Here is a 21,650-nt window from a genome sequence, read left to right as displayed (position 1 = left end):
TTCTCCCGTTACAGGTTTGTTGTGCCCCAGATCGTCGCTCCCAAAATCCCAGATGGAGAGAGAGTGGACTTTGATGTAAGTTGCCCAACTGTCCGAATCTCTCCCATCTCTTCCTCTCTCTCTGCTATGCAATACGAGAACAATGTGGATTTACGAATGGTTTAAAACACGCCGTACAGAGGCAGTCGACGATTTGATTTTATCGACAGAGGCAGATTCAGATGTCTGCAGCCTGGAATTCAGGTACTGATAGCGAGTTGACAGCACCGATGGCTTGGAAAGGGGAGTTTCAGCCTATGGGGAGACAGCAGAAGTGAACGAGTATCGTCCCACTGAGCGAAAGCTGACTGGGGGATTCGACAGAAAGTTTGGATTGATGGAGAGGATCGTACGTGAAGTGGAGTAGAGAGAGAGATATGAGGGGGGGAAAGATAGGAGAATACGAGGAGAGCAGCAGAGTAAGAGATAGGGCATTGTTGAGTCCACGGAGGATCATGAAGATGGTGATATATTGAAATTGATCCGGGATCGGGTTGGGAGCCAGTGGAGAGATTGTAATATTGGGGTAATGTGGTCCTTATTATAGGTGTAAGTTAAGATTCTGGCAGATACAGTTTTTATCATCTGGAGTTTGGAGGTGATGGATTTCAGAAAAAAAACGTCGAGGAGAGCGCTCCAACGGTCGAGTTGGGAATTATTGAAGGCATGGATGAGGGTGTTTACGGCAACTGGAGTGAGGTAAATAAATGGCTGATGTGGGAGACGCTGTGGACGTGGAGATACGAGGCTATGCAGAGTAGAGATGCCTTGTAAGATCAACGACGGCTCCCAGGCCTCGCACACGCTCATCACCAGTGCCATGTCAGAGTTCAGGAGGAGCAAACGCTTATCTCAAAAGGCACCCCCGGGTTTCTGGTCATGCCGTGCACGGCGGCTCGGGACGATTTAGCACATTCGTCTGCCCCCCCCACCATCTCCACCCGATCGCAGGACATCCATCGCAAGCGTCTGGAGAAGGACTTCATGGAGCTGCAGGGTCTGATCGACTCGCACTTCGACAACAGGAAGCAGGAGGAAGAGGAACTCATCGCCCTCAAGGAGAGAATCGTAAGGACAGCCATCAGCCATCGGCGACCGTTTTGATTTGTAAACACATCCTGGCATTGCATCTGTGAGGAGAGTCGGGGTGGGGTCATGCAGGATCGCTTACCTAGACGGTGTTTCGGCCTACTCTTTCAACGCAGCCCAGGCATCTTGGTGGCAGTACCCACACCACATAGTACCCCACCACACGTTACCTGCCAATCGACTGTGGTGCATGCATTTATTATGCTGGATGGGCAGAGGCGGGTAGGATTTAATCAACTTGGACCATTGTTTCGACTGTCGTGCCAGAAGATTGAGTTGAACCCACGACCTCTGGAGTGCAAGTCCAGTGTATTAACCATGACACCGACGGTAGCATCACAATTAGTTATGGAGGAGGACACTCTCCTGACCTCTTGCGTTCTCACCTGGTTGAATTAAACTAAACTTGTATTTTTACCAGGTAAGGCCCACTGAGCTATGGTAGCTTTTTTCCAGAAGCGACCTTGCCACAAAATTATAGCTCGACGAATTGGCTTATCATGTGGAAATTTACAGCAGCCAAATACTCTAAACGCATGTTGATTCTAAATGTGGAGAGAAAAAGCGGACGACCCGGAGAAAAATCCATGTGACCACCGGGAGAACATGCAAACTCCAAATATACAGGTGTCAGGTTCTGGATCGAACCCACAACCACCTGTATACTAGGCAAGGTAGTTAACCTCTCGCCACCGTGGCACCCAATTAAATAAACTTGAACCCTGAGTTACCGTTCTAAACTGTATAACCTCTTGCCCCCGTGTCACCACCACCACTGTTGACGCCACCTTAACTCAGCGGCCCTCATCCTAATGTCGTCTTCTCCTCCTCCTGCAGGAGAAGCGCAGAGCCGAGCGCTCGGATCAGCAGAGAATCCGCACCGAGAAGGACAAGGAGCGCCAGACCCGCATTGCTGTGAGCAACCGCACGGTTCAACCGGCCATGGCGGGGTGGCCATCTTGGTTTCCCTCACAACAACAACGGCCATTTTAATTTTACAAGAGTCGATAATCGCAAAAGCACATTAAGACTCTTCATAAAAACACATTAGGGTAGAAGTATGGTTGGCACCTGTCCTGGTTTTGCTAAGATCGTCCTCTGGTACTGGGAAAATCTACATGTCTTCTGCAGGACATTAAAAGTCACAGTTTTTATCAGTAGGATAATAATATTAATACACCACTCATTACATTTAGTTTTACACTTTTCTGGAATTGTGGGATATTCTTCTTCTCAATAAATATCAGACATGCTTTGTATCCTAGTAGGTCACAACTAAAATAATGTAAATACAAGCGTCCCCTACCCCGAATGAGAAACAAAAGTTGCCGGAGCAAGGTGGCTGCTCTGTCCGTTCACGCAGGACGAGAAGGCTCGCAAGGAGGAGGACAGGGCGAGGAAGATGGCAGAGGATGACATCATGAAGAAGAAGGCCCTGTCCAACATGGGAGCGGCGTACGGTGGCTACCTGCAGAAGGCAAGTTCACTCACAGGCTCACAGCCAAACAAATACACAGATCCCCCGTGTAGCCTTAACAGACTTTTGGGACAAATGCCGCTAGCGAGCAGCACCTACGAAGGGCCGGCACAGTGCACGAGGGGGGTGGGTGGTCAGCATCATGCCCGGCCGCCTTTGTCTCCCCAGTGACGATGTTTATACACCACAACAGGTACTCATTTGAGGCTGAGTCGACCGAGGTGAGGCCCGAAACCGGTTCAGATAATTGTCACTGGTGTTGGTGGCCATGAGCGAGAATCGAACTCGGGTTGCTGCGTTTGTAGCGCAGTGCGGTAATTACTACACTACCACTCCCCACAGCTGCCACCACCACCACAACCGGTGCCTCATACAAAAATACCCATCACATTAACTTTGGTTGGACACTTAAGTTGGCAAAGTTCCAGCTCTGAAAATTTTAAACGTAAGTTTCACTCTCACACGATGAACATTAACCTCTGTAGCGGGGCAGGTGGGTGGGAAAGTGCTGCCCTACTTTATCGTGGGGACCACAGTTGACTTGACAACATCTCAGAGGTAGTTCTGTGATATCTATTTTCGTGGGCCGTTTTCTCATACAAAGGGTTGCACATCTCTGTCGGAGATCTGAACGCATCCTCCATTTCAGGATATGACACCAATAGCATAACCAGGGTATAATTGGGAAAAATATAAAAAAAATGCATTCACAAATAACATGGTTATTGCAAACACAGGCTTCCGTACCGATTACCCCATTTCCACTGGCACGTCCAAGTCACGCTAGCTTACGGCCCTCACGGTAGCGGGTGGCTTTCCACTGGCTATTTTCAGAGCTGTGCCAGAAACTGACTGCGAAACTCTGGCCTCATAAGACATCGGAATCGGGCCCAAAGTCAAGCAGGGTCAGGGGTAATAATTAGCATCGTGCGTCACGTCGATCAGTGTGCTCGACCGTGCGATGCTGACTTCGCGCGTTCGTTCCGTGCAACGTTGGCAGCGCGGCGCGAGTTTTGCAGTGGACAAAAAAAACCTGCGGCGTGCTTAGCTGGCGTGGCCTGGCACGGCCCCGTGTGGCTGGGTTGTACGGGGAGGGAAAAGAGAGTGCACACGTGAACCGAAGTGTCGGTGGTGCCCCCCCCCCCCGCAGGCGGAGAAGGGCCGCGGTAAGAAGCAGACGGAGCGGGAGAAGAAAAAGAAGATCCTGGCTGACCGACGCAAGCCGCTCAACGTCGACCACCTGGGAGAGGACAAACTCAAGTGAGGCCAAACAGCGGCGCGACGACTTCGCAGTCACGTTCACGTCCAATGTCAAGCCTCAGGACGAGACGTCGCATGGCGCGTGTGACACCTGACGTCACACGTAATGACATCGTGGGAGGTGGAGTCGCCGGTTTTCGGCTGCCAGGGTGCAAACGCCCATTCTGAATAATTTTAGCACTGGTTTTTTATGTCTCGAACTTTTTGGGAAAATCTTGGCATAACGTGGCTGGATTTTTTTGTAGGGCAAGCCCATAATTGAAACACAACTCATGCCAAAGTGTAATTTGCATATTGATTGTCTTTATGAGGATTACCGTGTCCCCCCTGTCACAGACAGACGAACGGAGGATAGAGAGAGCGAATGAATGAACCTTTCGACCGGCCGTGAAAAGCATTAAAAAGACGATGGTTATAATAGAATACAATACAATTTGCATTTCTAGAACATCTCTATTCCAGTCACATCCCCAGACAATTTACATACAAATACAAATTGAGGAGGGGGGGAGGATTTGTTGTGGGACTCAGAGATGTGAGCGGTGACATCGCCAACGCGTCACCAACGCGCACTTGCCCGCCCGCGCGCCAACCAGCAAAACTTTAATTTAACTAAATTATAGTTTGATATTAAAACGGATCAGTTTAACACGTAGTGGGCTTTCACGACCAATACCATCCATAATACAGGTTTTTTTTGGGTTAGATCGCGTAAATATATAAATGCGTCGTTAAACCAGCCACCACCTGACACAGCCAATTAGTAAGGGTTGTCACGTAAACAGAACGTGCCAATTCGTTACTAGTACAGCACACCGGTGTGTTGGAAAGCAAATCCACACTCAGTACTCAGAATGTAAATGTTGTGGATTTGTGGATTAAAACTGATTACGATCGACTGTCTACTCTGTTAACAGGGAGAAGGCCAAAGAGCTGTGGCAGTGGCTCTACGATCTGGAGTCGGAGAAGTTTGACTTGCAGGAGAAGCTCAAGAGACAGAAATACGACGTACGTAATACACACTGCACGCACGCACACGGACATGCGCGCTCACACATACATGAACATACATGGGCATGCGGACATGGACGTATGCAAAGACACGCGGGCACATACACATATACATCTGTAGTGGGTTCAACTGAGTAGCACACGTAGACTCGGAGGTAGCTCATTTATTACTTCAACACAACGGGGTAACTTTACCCCTTAACAAGACAATGACCTAGGGTGGTGACCACCCCGGCTAACTACACATGTTACATAATAACGATCAACTTCGGATCGGGACCAACAGCATACTGCCCGGGTCCACGTGCTGGAAGACTTGAAGATCGGAGATCGTAGACGAAGGGATTCTTCCCCGGGACGGACAGCCAAGATCCCTCTCGGGAATCGGCTTTTATTCTCTCCGGCGTGGCCGACTCCGCCCCTGGCCACGCCCTTTTTCCAGAATCTTCACGAAGAACCTCGGTTCCCATCACGTGACCCTCACAGCCCCCTCTGTCATTCTAACCGGTCACGTGTTCTCCCGGGTCAACTCGGCTGCCATGGCCTTACCTGACCTTCCCTTCAGGTCGACGCACACCGTGCCCTCTAGGGCCGGTACTGCACTTACAGCGTGGTGACATCCAGCGATGTCACTACACATGTACATACTTACAAATAATACACAGGCACACAAATACTCACACAATTTGAATTACACAGGATTCAAGCACAATGACATTTCAAGATACGCATAGATGTATGTACATATACACATACATACAGACACACACACGTGCACATGTACAAACACACACGCCACAAACACATATACCGTATGCTCATACACACTTGGACATGCGTACACGCAAGCATGCATAAACATTCTTGCACACGCGTGCACAACATACACACACAAAGGTCTTGTCATGTCACCCGAGTGCATTCATTAACAAAAATTGTCGTCTTTGTTGTTATGTGTATGCATCTCACCGGGTGACACATTGGTCAAAGCAAGCAGCCCTTAATCTTATAACGCGAGTTGCAATCCCAGTTAGCGGTCCACTCTGTCCTTCATCTCTTTGAGGCCGATAAGATATTGTATCTCTGTGTGTGGAACTTGTGGATATACTCATCTCTGCCATAGGAATGTGGAATTTCCACGGTTGGCTCATGGCTGTAAACAAGAGATGAATCTTACCACATGCTGCTTTGAGCCAGAAACCCACTGCGATTTTTGTGTTTATGGGTTGAAACTTTTCGATCAGATCGCACATGATCACAGCACCTCTTTCACAATGCTCGCCCATCTAAGCACTATCCAGGCTCAATCCCTGCTGAACTTGCGAGATTTGACACGTGCGGGGTGACTTAATCATCGGCACTTGAGTTTGGCAGAGCTCTCAATGTATCCCTTTTGTTGAGCGTGGCGCAGTGGTAACACGTGTGCGTGTAGTTGGTATTCTCTCCCCTTGCTCTGTTTGCATGGGGTTCTCCTCGGTTGACCGTGTTTCCTCCCATAGTTTAAGAAAACACACTCTTAACTGGTGTTGGTCAAACATCCAATGCTGAAAATGTACCCGCAAATGACTCACGTGGGATTATACGCTGCAGAAACATCACGCACCCTCCTGCGAAAACGTGTCAGGACTTCTGAGAAAAGAGTCTTGAGACTCGGTGAGGCTTCTTCAGGTAAACAAGCGGAAGAATAATTTAATTGGCTCGACCGAGACAGATGACTATGCCTGGTTGCAATGGCCCTCTGTCCACCGACATGTGAAGCACATAACGTGTTTATCTCTGAAAGAGGAATGATTCACATCCACCAAGTGTGCGACGATAAATCACGCGCTCAGCGATCCGGCTCCCATGTTAGCGGCTCCCGACGGAATAATGACCATTAATACTCGGAAGAAAAAAAACACTCGTTAATGTACTTGGTCTAACATCCCAATGCGGGATCATCGTGACTGGAGTCTTGGGATTATCATTGTGAAGTCAACACAATTACATTTGGATATATTTAATGGCTAAATGCAACTTCATCTCAATATGGTGGGCATAATAATGGGATCTGGATGACTGGAAGCTCCGAAAAGAGAAGTATATCTTTTTTTTATTGAAAAAAAAAATATTTTTCAAGGTAAGGCACAATTCCTAACATTTCATCGAGAAAGCCATAGGCAGAGGAGTCAGGCTTTCGACAGGCCTCATCAAAATGTCACGAAGCTGATATGTGCATATGTGGGCATAATTAAGCCTTTTTGAATAATGTGTGTGCATAATCTTACAAAAACGAAAACATAACGTGGGAACGATGGCTGTGCCTAATTTTGGATTATAAACGGATAACACCTTGCAGGAAAAACAATGTATTTGTTCTCAGGCAGCTCCCATTATACAACTCATGAAGGAAAGAAGGTTTTATGTATGTTGAGAAACGGCCTCATCCTTCCTCACAAGAGTTTCTCATCCCTGGCCTGGGATGTAATATCGCCACGAGCTTCCTTAAAGCAGCACATGCCAGACTGCAGTGCTCTTGCTCCTACTTCTCAGCAGAGTTTCACATTTACCGGTTGCCGTGCGACACGGTGGGGTGGTGGTGTCAGTGGTGAGCGCACCGAACTATGAATCTGGCCAACAGAGTTCGATTCCCGCCCATGGCCAACATCGGTGGCGAGTGATATCCGAACTTGTCCTGGGCACACTCGTACATTTGGGGCTGACCAGCGCGGTGAAGTATGATCAACCAACCCCTTATGACCGAGAGACACGAGGAGGGCCTTTATCCAGCAGTGATTGAACAAAGGACTGTAAATGATTGAACACGTGTGCTTTTCTGGTGACCTTACATTTAAATGAGCATTTATGTTTTTAAAAATGCTATAATCATGAACATTGGAGTTTAGGATGTGGTGCCTAAAGTGAAACAGCAGCAGCAGCAGCAGCAACAATGAAGTGGAAATGCATTCGTGAATATAACCTTCTCTCCCGTTGCAACAATGTTCCTCCCCAACAGATCAATACGCTGACTCATCGTTGCGATGAGCTGTCAAAGTAGTAAGTACCGTGCCACGTCCACGTGTCAGTGATGGCGTGTCAGGCATGATGCGACATCACGAGCCTCGTCTGCATGCGGAACAACGCGACTTTAATTTGCATCTAAATTGCCCACGTGCATGCACGTGATGAGCAACCATCACGCCACGCCAGCAGTGACGGGACAGACACAGAGAGGGTGCAAGCGATCACGCCAAGTGAAAGCTTGCCACAAAACAAATCTGTGACGCGAGCTCCGATTTGTTTTGGATGCCTGGGTATTGACTACGGCGGCGACAACAACATCAACAAAATCCCATCGGCTCTTTGCCTTGAGCATTGCACAGGTAAGAGCTTTGTCTCGGCGGCAGGGTAAGTAGAACGCGTCTCGACGCTTGTTGAGACGAGACACAGAGAAGAAGATTCAAAGGCCGGCGAGGACCCGTTGGAGGAGTTCCGGCCAACAATCCCCCTCCCGCCGTCTCACGCCGAGAGCGAACACGGCGAACTTAACACGCGGCGAAATATATGTGCGCGCACATTTTGTGTTGTTGGTTACAGATTAATTTGCTCAGAGCCAGAATCAGCGAGCATGAGAAGTTGTAAGTAGCGGAGCAGCAGTCTGCCAGCATCACACCTCTCCCTCCCTGCAGCACACGATCCGTATCCCCACCCAGAACCCCCCAAATTGTTCCTTAACGAACACAAACGATCCCCCTCCCCAACCCACCCCCCTTCCCGTTAACGAACAATTATCGGTCCCCCAATTAACGATCAAACAGATTGAAGCTGTCTTGCAGTGATTTTTCTCAGTTATATTTGTAGTGTTTCCCCCCCTCCCTCCCGGAATTATCCTACTCATGATGTACTACCACTTTTTCCTCTGCAGTATTTAATACGAGTTTGATGAGTACGGCTATATTAATGACGGCTTACGTTTGAACGAGTCCTTTTCTACTTTGCTGTACAATTGCGCGCCTTCGCACTTTCATATTTATCCCTGCCCCTCCGTATTAATGCATTCCAGAAAAGAAATACGATTTAATGTCCGCGGAGTTTGTTTTCTTTCCACCGTCTTCTCTCGACTCAAGCCGATTTATCCTTCTCCGACACTCAAAATCTTCCGTGCAGTTCTTAACAAAGAGAAATACTCCGCTAACGATCACTCGACGAAACTGCGAACCCCTTTTTTGACAAATCGGTCGGCAAAACAAACAAACAAATGTTCATTTGATAAGACAGCCAACACGTGCCTACACCCAGGTAAGTCAACTGTGCATCCACTCGTTGTAGCGTACGTGACCGACGGGCCTGAAAATAGTTGATTTTTACTTTTAAACAAAAGCCCGGAGGACGACTTTCGTCCCAGGAGGCCCAACATCGCACAGTCTGCAAAGGTCATATCATGTGGGGCAACGTTGCCTCGACGGCCGTCGACGTTACCTGACACGCACGTGGCGCGCTAAGTGGAATCGACGCCTTCGCTGGGCCAGTGACGTGTGTCCGCGCGCGTGCTGCTTGGAACGTTGTACTTACAGAAACGCGTGGCTAAAGGCATGGTTTGATTCCATCGAGTTTGTGTGCCTTTTAAAAAAAATCTCCACGCGAGATTACAAAGGGTGTTTTGTTGAATTAAATTGACGATTTATCTATTTACGAGTCCTTGCAACCTATGTATACTACGTTTAAGCACTAATGAGTCGACACCGTTACTAATGATGTGGTGTGTTGTGGGTTTGACTAACACGAAACATTGTATGTGGTTTTCACGTTTAATTAGATCATCTATATTGGACTATTCCGTGCCACACATTTTGCTACTGTTTTATAACAAAGACACAATGAAATGTTATTTGATAGCAAATGCAATTTTAATCGGTAAACAAACTAGCCTCAAGTTAAAAGAAAAGCTTACATTTCTCATCATGTGAAAATATATTAGCATAGCCAATTGTGCGGGTAAACATCAACAGACTGGTGATCTCTGCACGGTCAAATCACCGTGAGCCCCAACACGTTAGAGTGGCGACTGATTGCTAAATAGTCACCACCACTGATCCCCAAATCTGACGCACAGGTAACTCAAGTGGTCGCGTGTGTAAAATCCAATTACAGGTGCTCAGCACACCTCCATCGCATACATTTACGAAAACACGCAAACGTGGAATTGGAAACATCCAAAAGCAGGGCACGCCTGCAAAATAAAACCAATAAACCTGTACGTCTCCACGTAAAAACAACAATAATCTTATAGTCCACCAGCTGATTGCCCTTGTGGACTTACCGAGCAGAATTTGTTCAGACAAGTCAACCCTTCTGGGCCGGGTTTAAATCTTTTGTGGGTCTCATCAGCAGCGTTGAGTCTTGTTGAACAAATGTGATGCACTGCCAGTCGTTCCTGACAAGCGCGCCACACCTCCCGCAAGAGCGCATTCAGACTCGACACCACATCCCGATTAAACAACAACACAAAGTCAACGCTACAAAATCGCTGTCCATTCTGCAGCGCGAGAACAATAAATCCGCGAGCGGTAATCGTGTTAGTAAAAGACTAATAACCACGGAGAACCGCGCTCTCACCCACCGCACATGATTTCACGTGAGGGCCGAACACGCAGCAAAGACCACGACCCCCCCGGGTAGCCTTAACCGACGGTTGGGGCAAGTGCTGTTAGCGAGCACCCACGAAGGCCGGAACGGCACACGAGCAGAACACGCGGCGCGCACACGCAGACACAGTGGTCCTGACCGATGCCTCCCCCCCTCCCCTCCACCACCCCCTTGCGTGGCCCTGCAGCAGCAAGAAAGGAACGAAAGGGAAGAAAGTCGGCGGCCGCTGGAAGTAAACGGCGCGCCCTGGAGCAGCGGCCCCGCCGGAGGCAGCGGAGGAGGCAGCGGCGGTGGCATCGGCAGCGAGCCGCCTCACCAACAACTGACAACGGCTCGACATCTGTCCACCGTCAGAGCAGTCGCCCAGAAAAAGAAAACCACAACAACAATAACAACAACAAAAAACGAGGGAAAATCCGAGGCAGAAAGGAGAGCCGGGAGAAACCACCGCGGCGTTTTCGTCCTTTGCCTTCACCCGCCCGGGGGGCTGACGCACCTCACGCCACCACCATCACCACCACGTGCACCATCGTCACAAACGCCATTTTTTGTTCTTCTTGGTTCTTTCGGTAAAGTCACGTAGAAGGGAAATAAAAGAATAAAAATAAAGCAATAAAATAAATTGTATCATTTTTATTATTTTATTATTTCCCTTCTACGTGACTTTACCGAAAGAACCAAGAAGATGAATCCCTGCAGTCACGAAAGCTTTAAATCGAAACACCATTTTATTTAAACGCGCGTCTGCCCCACCACGTGCTGTGTGGACACCCGGCGCGGTAACGCTTGCGGGGCTTTGTACGCCACGCCGCTCATCGATCGTGAGGTCTCGCAAATGTAGATAAACGCAAAGTAAAACTTTTATTTTTCCCTCATCCCACTGCAGTTCTTTTTTTTTCTGCTAGGTGTTGGCTTGAATAGGATTAATAAAACTGTTACTATTCAAAGTGAGAACAAGCCGTCTGTTTTTTATGGTGAGACGATCAGCAGTCAGCCTTGTCTGTTCCCGCACCTCCCATGAGCACATTTGGCTACGCACATACATCCGTCATGCATGATACACTACACTAAGGGCAGTTCACTCTTGGTTAAAATTAACAAATTAAGATAGAGAGCTTCACAGCTCAACTGGCCTTAGCAAAAACAAAGTTACGTGTATTCATGTATTATATTCGCATAATCCGGACTATTGTTCGTGAACTTCAGTCGCCGTGTCAATTGCCGTACGTTCCATTCACATCCAATGAAGCCAATACACACCGCAAGCACCGGATGGTCGGTCATCACAGCAAGCAGTACGGTGGGGGTAGGGCAGTCACGACGAACAGAGTTGAGAAACGCTCCTCCACAAGTTACAATTTTAAAACGAGAAAATAACTTGCTTTGCAACGGTGTGTTAAAAGTGTATACAATGTCTAGCATCAATGCAGAATTATTAAAAAAAAAAACTTGTGCACATTACACAAATCATCAACACTTAAGACAATCATCCACCGTAACGTTTCACAATTTTAAAAACCACATTAATCCTCCCCACTTTCAATTGTACATTGCACACTTACAATCACTCACACTATAAAAGGGACAATTGGCACATTACGATTGGCTCAATAACTACACGATCTCATCATCAAATATTTTTGCGCGCGAAATTGATTGTGTATGTTGCACGCAACGTGTTCAAATGATTCCTGCAGCGACGAGTGGCCGCAAATATTCACCACAATCATTCCACCCTTATTTGCTTACAAGCTTGCCCCGAGTTGGGCAACTGCTGGTGGCCTCGATTGAGAACGAAACCATCGTCCCTACAACGGGAAATGTTACCCTGGCAATGGGAGCATCACGCGTTCAGACGGCAATACCACCCCCCCCCCCCGTCAAAATACACAGCTATGGTTGGCACCACCACATTACAAGGGGGGGGGGGGCGGGTAAATGACATCGTGACATGCTGGGTGCACGAGGGGACGGGGATGTGGGGCTAAGGATGGGGACCGAGGTGACTTCTTAAGACGTTGAGCGGCCAACGCATCGGCATTATCTGCGTTGAGGAGCTGCGGCTGAGGGTGGATAGGACAAGCGAAAGCTTGGGGTTAACGAGCGAATGAAACGGTTTCAAATCGCTCCTGCCGATCGCAACCGTTTAACCCAGGGATCAGCAACCTGCGGCTCTTTAAGGACTGCTCTGCGGCGTTATTCATTCAGGACCACCGTCTAATATTCACCACATCGCATTGCGGCTCTTGAATTATTACGTTTTGTTTTTACCGAATTCGAAAAAAAAAAATTGACTTGTTATTTTGGGTTGCCGAACCAGTGGTTTGACCCAACCCCTCAAGTATGTAGCATCTCTCGATCGAGCGGCGGGCGCACTGTGCTACGACCCCAGCGACCGCACGCAGTTCCCAGCCACTGCGAACAACAGTGAGGAGCAAGCGATATCTCAACCAGGGCACACCACAAACACCAAACTGCACTTGAGCAGCATGGTAGGTAAGATATGGTCAAGCAATACCCTCCATGACCAAACGGGTGTCGGAAGGCCTGCAGCCAGCAGTTGATTGATAAAGGGGTGTGTATATATACACACACACAGGGATATACACATGCTTATGTCAAGTTAATCCACTGCGACCTGTATCCACAGGGATTTTGTGGGGGGGGGGTGAAGTCTATTTTGCACCACCAAGGCTGCCAACTGCAGGCCCGGCCCCCCTACCCACCACTTTGGCACCGCTCAAGCTCACGACATCACCCCCCCCCCCCCCACCATCCCTTGCCACTGCCACTTCATCACATGGCTGCTCTTGTGCATTGGCTAAAGCCAGACGAGCCATTGGTGGACGCGATGTTCTGAGCCTGTTAACAGTGACGTTCCTCCAAGGTGATTGGCTCATACCAAGACCACGTGTAAATACACCTCGATGCAGGGACAGAACGTGGGTTGTCCTATCAGCAGCGACTAAATTGAGCCTTCTGCGCTAGGTACATGTAGGCTTTCTCCAGGCAGTCGTGTATCAGTTTGGCCGAGTATATTCAGTTTGACTTGTCATGCGATGAACGTCGCTCTCATGCGGCAGGTCAGATAGAAAAGTGCTGCCTTCTGCTGTATGGACCAAATATCATTTGAAGGGACATCAGAGGGAGCTCTGCGAAAGCCACTTCCATGGGCCATTCTCTAACGCACGAAATCAACTAAACGAGCCGTAAACGACCACGATGTACAGATTTGTCTTCCGTCTCTAAGTGGAAAGATGACACGTGACAGAAACGCGCAGCTGCAGAGGGACTCCTCCGTACAGCCTGACCCGTCAGGAAACCTGCCCAGCCCTCGGCGACCTTGAAAACAGAACTGGGAGAACAGCCACAGCGTAGCAATTCTCTGGAGGAAGTGCATAACATTTCCTTCTTGCAAGTTTGGAAATTACTCTACTGCAAATTCAGCACATGATTTGGCACGTAAGTTAGTAAAGGCTCTTAATATATTGTTTGTAAGTTGTTACATCTATTAGTAATGCTGATGCATTTTTGGCACTTGAATTGAAACCAATGTGCGATTCCAACCCCAACAACCAAGAATGTTGATTAAAAAGTTACTTCTCAATAATTCGTGGGTAGAGTAATAATACTTTCATTTTATGGAGTGCCATTCATGCTAATAGCATCCCATAACACTGTACATTAATTATATATAAGGACCAAATCCTTTCTACAGCCACTACGTAGCAAATGAAAATCCTACTACCAAGCAAAATGTAAAATGAATAAACACATTTAGAAATGGCACCAAAACAAAAAAGCCAGGAAAAAAAAGAGTTATCACAACAAAGAAATTAATCAAACAGGTCTCCACATCCCAGACCACAATCACCAACTTCCAAACCAAGCCAGGAAACCTTCACAGGAGGTGCGGAGGAGTGCCAAAAAGTTGCGGGTTACGAATGAACAGTGCTTGCGAAAAATAAATAAAATATCTTCATGCACATTGGTTTAATTATAAGTTGCTCCTAACTCATAGAGGGGCAGTGGCTCATTGAACACGTGACCACAAACACAAGCAAAACAAATACATTTTAAAAAATAAAATAAAAAATACAAGCCATAAGACACATTGTACGTCTTCAGCCCCAATCTATGTAGGTAAACATAAAACATGTTAAGATAACCATGCACCAGAGTTGGCTGTATTCTGTAAATGGAACCTACATTTCAAATTACACATTCACATTTCTTCCCCATTACATTTTCTCCCATTGCAATGACCGATATACACACACGTGGCTGTCCATGACAATTTCCACTGCATCACTCGTACAGAAAAAATGACAAGTAACTCACATGCGAGATGCCAGATGGAAAGAGAGAGTGAGATTCAGATTGGTATGGATGCAAGGAAAACCAAGCCAATCCCAAATGAATGAGCATATTGTTGGTCCGATTCCCAACACTAGAAATCTAGACCGGGACCTGTCGCCTTGTTGACATGACGAGTTAGTGTACACGACGATCGTGATGAGAGGTAACGGTCATTCACGTGAATCTTCTCCAGCGATGTCATTTTCTGCAGGAGACACCGAGCACATTCTTAGAGGCACACTGCGACACGTAGCTATCAAGTTTAAACAAATCCAAATAATTCTGTTACATGAACATCATCCTGAAAATATTGTTTTTAAATAAAATCCAAATTGCAATAATAAAATCATAATTTATAGCTCTTTCTAAATCCACTGCTGTGTAAATGCTTCCCCATGGCCTTCTGTCATGGGGCTGTTGGACTATACTTCACCGTACTAGTCAGTACGAGCTGCTGTCGAAGAGCCATACAGATGCCACTCACCACTGATGTTAACCATGACCTGGAATACAATTCAAGTGGCCGGGTTCAGAGTGTCTTGGAAGAAATGTCTCATGAGTCACATGTTGGTGAAGGGGGTCCAGCATTGGGCAAGATATCACTCACCACCAATTTTACCCAGGGCTAGGAATCAAAAGTCAGGGTGCAAGGTTCACAGCGCAAAGCGCTAACCACTGTATCACCCCAACAATATTAATATTGCCCTCTGCCCAGGAAAGCCTCATTGAGTCTCAAGATTTGTCTCGGCCTTCCTCGCGACAGGATAGCGGGGCTCGTGAGCAGCAGGCTGTCATCGTCACCTGGAGCTGCTCAGCAGAACGAGGTTCTGAGCAGCAGCGACGGTCGACTGCTCATTCTGGCCCGTGATGACGTGTCGGTCGATCACCACGTGCACGGCATCCACCTCGCTGGCTGCAGGAGCAAAGACAAAGATATCCCGTATAGCCTTCACAGATTGTTGGGGAAAGTACTGTTAGCGAGCATACGCTCGCGCACGGCCAATTCACCATGGCGAACACACGGCGATATTGGCTGGGTGGACCAGTTGCAGAGCGATCAGCACACTGTGCAACGAACCAAAGCACATCTTGGTTAGATTTCCGGCCACTGCTAACATCGATGGCGAATGATATCTGATCCGGTCCTGAGTTGGCTCTTCTCTTTGCCAACCCACACTGCCCAGTCTGCTCAAGTACGTGTTGTATTTTCTACAGTCTGTTCTTCTATAACGTGGTAGTTGCATTCCTGAAGAACACCGCGTTATGGAAAAATCGCGTTATGATAAATAATATATAATATAGGGTAAAGCACAGCCCGTGATAACACGTGAGATGTGCATGCAGGCTGAACAAAGACTGAGGCGCGTGGGTAGCATCTAGAATTATCCAGCAGCATCCCGCCTTGTGTAATGCTACAGTACAACTGCTTATTACTACTCACTCGACGTAGTTCTGTTCACTAAATAACGTTACATCCAATTCGCATCCGCGTTATAAAAAAATGTGTTCCCTAATACATTCATAGCGTTATATAAAATGTACGTTATGAAAACACGTGTTATAGGAGAGCAGACTGTACATGTTATTTAAACACCAACAGCAGCCCCACTGTGCTCTCAGTCCCTCTATTTTCCTTTCAATTACTAGCTGCCAAAACCACATGGTCAGCCTACCCCGCGCATAGCAGTGTGACGTTACAGACCTCACTTGCCTGGAAATAGTCCCAGCTCTCCTAGGTGGGATGGCCAAATGGTTGTGGGCATGGCCTAGTGAGACTCATAACTAGGTGTGACCTAATTCAGCCTCCATGGCCTTTCCAGATACAAGTGGGTAGTGTAAACTCAGCTTGTGTTGTGCACGGCTACTGGCCATGCGGTGCATTTACCGCTATAGGTGGCTCCAGATTCCTTGCAGAAGTCCTCCACAATCACAGGGAGGTTAGCAAAACCCGGTTTCCTCACCAGCTCAAACACCGACGGCTGTGTTAACAGAGACAGGAAATGATACCGGAGCACCACCAGGAAAGGTTGAGTCAACAGGAAAGCAGTTATACTTGCTAAGCTGCATCTAGAGAATAACAGATGAAAGATAGCTAGATAGAGGACCTTAATGTATGACCAGGAAGGAACCCATTGTACCTTGCTAAAACATGCAATCACCAGCCTCAACTAAGAGTCCAGAGCCATCACCGCCTACAAAACTGCTGCTACTTGTAAGCACAGGGAAAGAGTAGTGACAAAACCCTGATATCAATTGTTAGCGTTCTGCAGTTGTAGTTTGTTAGACAAAATGAAGACCGAGTTACCCCAGTGAGGCTGTAGCCACGGAACGCCCAGCCCCTGTCCTCTTTGAGTGCACAGCACAGCCCGGCGACCCCGTGTCCCACAGCACATATGGGCTCTGGTATTGAATGATGGGCAGGCAATGCATGCATGGAACACAGAGAAAAGCCTTACAGTTTTATACAATCCAAAAACGTAAGGTAGGTAAATTTTTTTCACAGCACTAGGGGCTGAGAAATGCTCGGCAAGCATCTCTACCAGACGTCCACCGTGAGGAGCAGTGTACCACGCACACTTTTGTTTGTGAACGAGATGTCATTCTCGCGAACATCGTGCTACATTCGTGAATGCTATGACTCTGCGTTCCTTAAGTTTCAACATGACCCTCTCGACCCGTGGGGAGAGACGAGATTCCCAATGTGGCCCACACTCGAACAGGGTTGCACACACGCGATTTGAGATAAATGCTCGAATGGCACAAGTTGACGATTTGAGCTGGAGTTCACTTTTGACACTGCCACGAAACATCGCCATGAAGTCACAGCTACCATGTAAAATGCGCACCCAACTCCAGCCACTTACTTTTCTCAGCGACAAAATGCTGCAGGATTTGAGCCAGGTATCCGCTGTGTGCCAAGTCGCTCAAGGCGCCGAGGCTGCTGGGAAGGAAGAGGGCATTGTACCTCGCACCTGAGTACACAGCAGTAAACAGAAAAGCAATCAAATCAGGGTTTAAGTCCAAGGATCAAATGCTACCGCTAGACGCATGTGAATAACACTACATGGAATCAAAACTTTCTTCCACCAAAACCTTGTATTTCTGTGCTGTTATATTATGTGTGCTGTGATAATAATTTATGCAACTTCAAAGCCTTGACAACACTTAAAAAATATGCCAAAATGTTGGCATGCAAGTTTTGTTTGAGCAGACATTGCTCGCTGGCAGTCCTGAGACAGTGGTGGATATTATGATGGCAGCCACAAGTGTCTCCCCTCTATAAGACAATCCATATTGACAACCTATGGAAAATTAATGAGCCATGTTAACCCTAACTGGAATTTAAACACATGACCTCACAACTTGAAGCTTAGCTGCTCTCGCAATTAAGTTATATTCCAAAAAAGATTCTCTGTTTAGTCTTCAGAGTCTATTGGGCTGTTGTTAGAAAGCACATATTAAGTCTGGAAGAGCGCACAAAAGGGTGGTGAAATCAGTATTAAGCCCTGCTGCCTGTGACCCCCAGTGCTGATGTTTACACACCACACCAGGAACTCTTAAGCCTGGGTAGACCTAGGGAAGGACAAGGATTGGTTCAGATACCACATGCCACTGATTTTTAGCCAAAGCCAGGAATCAAACTAGGGAGCCAGGTTCGTAGTGCATTGCACTAACTACTGCACAACCGCACTATAAAGACAAAGATCCCCCGTATAGCCTTAACATACTTTAGGGGCAGGTGCTGTTAGTGAGCACCTGCGAGGGGTGGGTGGGCCAGCAACCACGCCCTGCCGCCTTTGTCTCCCTAACGGCAATATTTACATACTGCACCAGGTACTCATTTGAGGGTGAGTCGACCTAGGGGAGGCCCAGAACCAGTTCAGATAATCGTTACTGGTGTTGGCCAGGAGCGGGAATTGAACGAAGGTCACCGGTGGTCAACAGACGTGGTGCTGCACGGCAAGGAAGCCTGAAAATCAGGAGGACACACTAAAATTAAATAACCTAGTAAAATATCGAAATGTAATGTAATACAACACAGAGGGTCGGTCAACACACAATTAACGCATAGCCTGGTTGATTACGTATTTCAAAGATTGCTAAGTTAGAATTTAAGTGTGAACATTCTAAAGAGGACACAGGCAGAGAAAACAAGTCGCCAGAGAGAGAGAAAAAAGATAAGCTTAAAACTTCCCCGTAGAAGTGGTTCAATCTTAATTTTAGAACTTTCGTGACTGCAGGAATTATTATTTGGTTCTTTCGGTTAAGTCACGTCTAAAGATAACCCCCCTTCCTTCTCTCTGCCTCCGCCCCCCCCCCCCCCTGTCTATTTAAGGCCACCCCACAGAGACGATCACCCCTCTCTGTTACCTGTGTTGCTCCCGCTATGTATCTTGGTGATATCTGTCTGCTAATATGTCTGTCTATAGTTTTCTGGTTAGATTTTATGTCGCCATTTCATTATACCTGATGATGATTGCTTGTGTTGCAATCGAAACGTCGTATTCTATTATTTAATTTAATTTATTATTTTATCTTTAGACGTGACTTAACCGAAAGAACCAAATAATAAAATTAAGATTGAAGGTCACCGGGTTCATAGCGCAGTGCGTTAACCACGACACTGCCACTCCCCCCCACTAACTTCTGCGCAACCGCACTACCCATCCCAATGAACACACACTCTATGGGTAATGCTATACGCTATGCTTAGAGGTCAATGTGTACCGTCGACGGACTCCAGGCGGAGTGGGGTGGATTGTGGTTTTGTGCAGAAGTCCTGCAGCCAACGAAGAGAAGCCTCATCCTGATGGACAAACTCTGGCAGCTTTCCCTGCGAAAGGCAAGCATGCACCAGCCCAGACCAGAGACGCCCACAACATATGAGACACGTGCATACACATAATAAATCAATAATAATGCTCTTCATCCAGGAAAACTTCATTTAGCCTCAAAACTGAGGGGCCAGTATCGGGATGCTTGGCCTACATCGGAGTGCTAATTTCTAAGTGTCTGGCTCTGTGTGCGAGGAAGCCCAATAACAGTTAAGAATTATGCAGGATTGAGGTTGGACAGTACTTGGATGAGTGACCACCAAAAACTAAACACAGGTGTAATAAGTGTTGTGGGTAGTGCAGGGCATCTACTGTTGTTGTTCTGTACTCCCCCCAAATGTACCAACCAGCACTGCTCAGTATGATTAAGTACGGTCAAATAACCCTCACTGCCTGCATGACCTGACGCGGCCTTAATCCAGCTGTACATGCAAAGGCAAAGGGTGCAGATATGAAGACACGTCACACTCACCCCAGGTGTGGCAATATGCAGCGTAAACGCAGAGCTGCACAGGGTGTACGATTGGACAAAGGATTGCGCAGACACACCTGCGGGGAGAGGGCATTGCACAGTTAAAATTAAACGATTTCATAATATTTTATCGAGTGACAAATGTTATCAGTGGTTCTCAACCTCGTTCTCCCTGCAATATAGAGTGCGCCATGTTGAACCACATCTACTCAGAAACCACGCACGTTAACCTCGTCTTTTACACAGGTTTCCGTCTCAGTATGCGGTCGATGTAGTAGATGCGTTCCAAAAAAAATCGCACGCAAAGTGAAACTGCACGAGAAGACAGATGCCTGCCGAAAAGCGCGTACAGTATACAATGCTGCCCCCCACATCAGACCGCATAGCCGCATACGAGTGAACTCAAACCGCATAGAGTGAATTTTGGGTATACATAGGCAAGCCGCATAAACACGAAATTGCACCCGCATCAAGCGAGGCAAACTTGTGTTCCGATAAGAAGGTCATGTCCGGATACAGTACAGTTTTTTTTTACTTTACTGTGAAATCTCTTATCCCTCACACACACACACTTCGTTGTGGGCGACAGTTTCATCTCACTACGTGTTTGCAAGACGCGCAAGTTTAAGATTTTTTGTTTACCATGTCAATATTTTAGGTGTTTACAAAAACTGACAGAGGACCAATTGAATGCAGTACCTGTAAAGCAAGAATAACAAAATTTGCGTACAAGTTTGGACCATATAAAAAAAAAACATTAGTGCAATGGGTCCAAGTCTAAAACTGCCTTAACTTAACCAACTTGCTGATGAAAACATAACGTTTGGCAAATGCTAATAACGCAGCCAGTTTCGTTACAAAACTGTTGTATTTTTGGTTTAACACGTAGGCTTTTGCGACCAATATCATCCATAATACAGGTTTTTGTGTTAGATCGCGTAAATATAGAAATGTGTCGTTAAAGTGTATTTTTAACAGAAGCAAGAAAAGACACATACTTATCTTGTAAATAAGTTCCTATGCCGCGTCTCGGTCCTTACGACATGGGTTTAAACGAGTGTGAGACAGTCCGGGACACACAACTAATAATATATATACATGGTAACAGCTATTTGGTCACGTCTTACTTTAAACAACTTTTAAACCAAACGCCGGGGAAGGGGTCTCAGAGCAACTCGATTTGGCCGAAAAGAGCCGCAGCCGGCCCGGCGAGGAAACTAGTCGAGCTCGGCACGCACTTCACGGGACTAGGCCTAATCCATTTTAAAGCGTCACAACGCATGGTCAATTATCTGGCGATTTCCTCTGAGCACAAAAAATACAACCATTAACCCCCCCCCAAAACGTCTGCTAAATATTGATTTAATTTTACCTTCAGCCGCAGAACTGAGCGCGAAGAGACACGCCGGCTTGGAGCTCATTGCCGCAACGTTGAAGGGGATCGCAGACGCACGCGCCGCCGTCCTTGCACGCGATTGGTCGT

General features: G+C 47.2%; 2 protein-coding genes across 3 annotated transcripts in view; one reads left to right on the top strand and one right to left on the bottom strand.

Moving 5' to 3' along the window:
* Nucleotides 1-10,779, top strand: part of LOC144936546 (troponin T, fast skeletal muscle isoforms-like) — a 23,899-nt gene extending 13,120 nt beyond the window's left edge. The window contains exons 3-10 of one of the 2 annotated variants that reach the window (XM_078863736.1): nucleotides 15-75; nucleotides 991-1,107; nucleotides 1,966-2,043; nucleotides 2,492-2,605; nucleotides 3,756-3,865; nucleotides 4,783-4,873; nucleotides 7,872-7,912; nucleotides 10,689-10,779. In XM_078863736.1, the coding sequence (XP_078719862.1) occupies nucleotides 1,024-1,107; nucleotides 1,966-2,043; nucleotides 2,492-2,605; nucleotides 3,756-3,865; nucleotides 4,783-4,873; nucleotides 7,872-7,912; nucleotides 10,689-10,737 (567 nt within the window). In that variant the 5' untranslated portion in view covers nucleotides 15-75; nucleotides 991-1,023 and the 3' untranslated portion in view covers nucleotides 10,738-10,779. Of the gene's footprint in view, nucleotides 1-14; nucleotides 76-990; nucleotides 1,108-1,965; nucleotides 2,044-2,491; nucleotides 2,606-3,755; nucleotides 3,866-4,782; nucleotides 4,874-7,871; nucleotides 7,913-8,452; nucleotides 8,494-10,688 lie in introns of both variants that reach the window. The other variant, XM_078863737.1, reaches the window with a different exon arrangement.
* On the bottom strand, nucleotides 9,102-21,650 carry GATD1 (glutamine amidotransferase class 1 domain containing 1). The gene is made up of 8 exons (XM_078863735.1): nucleotides 21,540-21,650; nucleotides 20,168-20,244; nucleotides 19,589-19,694; nucleotides 17,725-17,832; nucleotides 17,166-17,260; nucleotides 16,746-16,839; nucleotides 15,662-15,773; nucleotides 9,102-15,065 (listed from the first exon to the last, which is right to left on the bottom strand). Exons 1-8 carry the CDS (start codon nucleotides 21,586-21,588, stop codon nucleotides 15,059-15,061), a joined length of 648 nt encoding a protein of 215 aa, XP_078719861.1. The 5' UTR covers nucleotides 21,589-21,650; the 3' UTR covers nucleotides 9,102-15,058.

The sequence above is a fragment of the Lampetra fluviatilis genome, chromosome 16 (genome assembly GCF_964198595.1).
Source record: "Lampetra fluviatilis chromosome 16, kcLamFluv1.1, whole genome shotgun sequence".
Classification (NCBI taxonomy): Eukaryota; Metazoa; Chordata; class Hyperoartia; order Petromyzontiformes; family Petromyzontidae; genus Lampetra; species Lampetra fluviatilis.
Note: the sequence above shows the minus strand (reverse complement) of the source record. Positions and strands in the feature narration are given on the sequence as shown.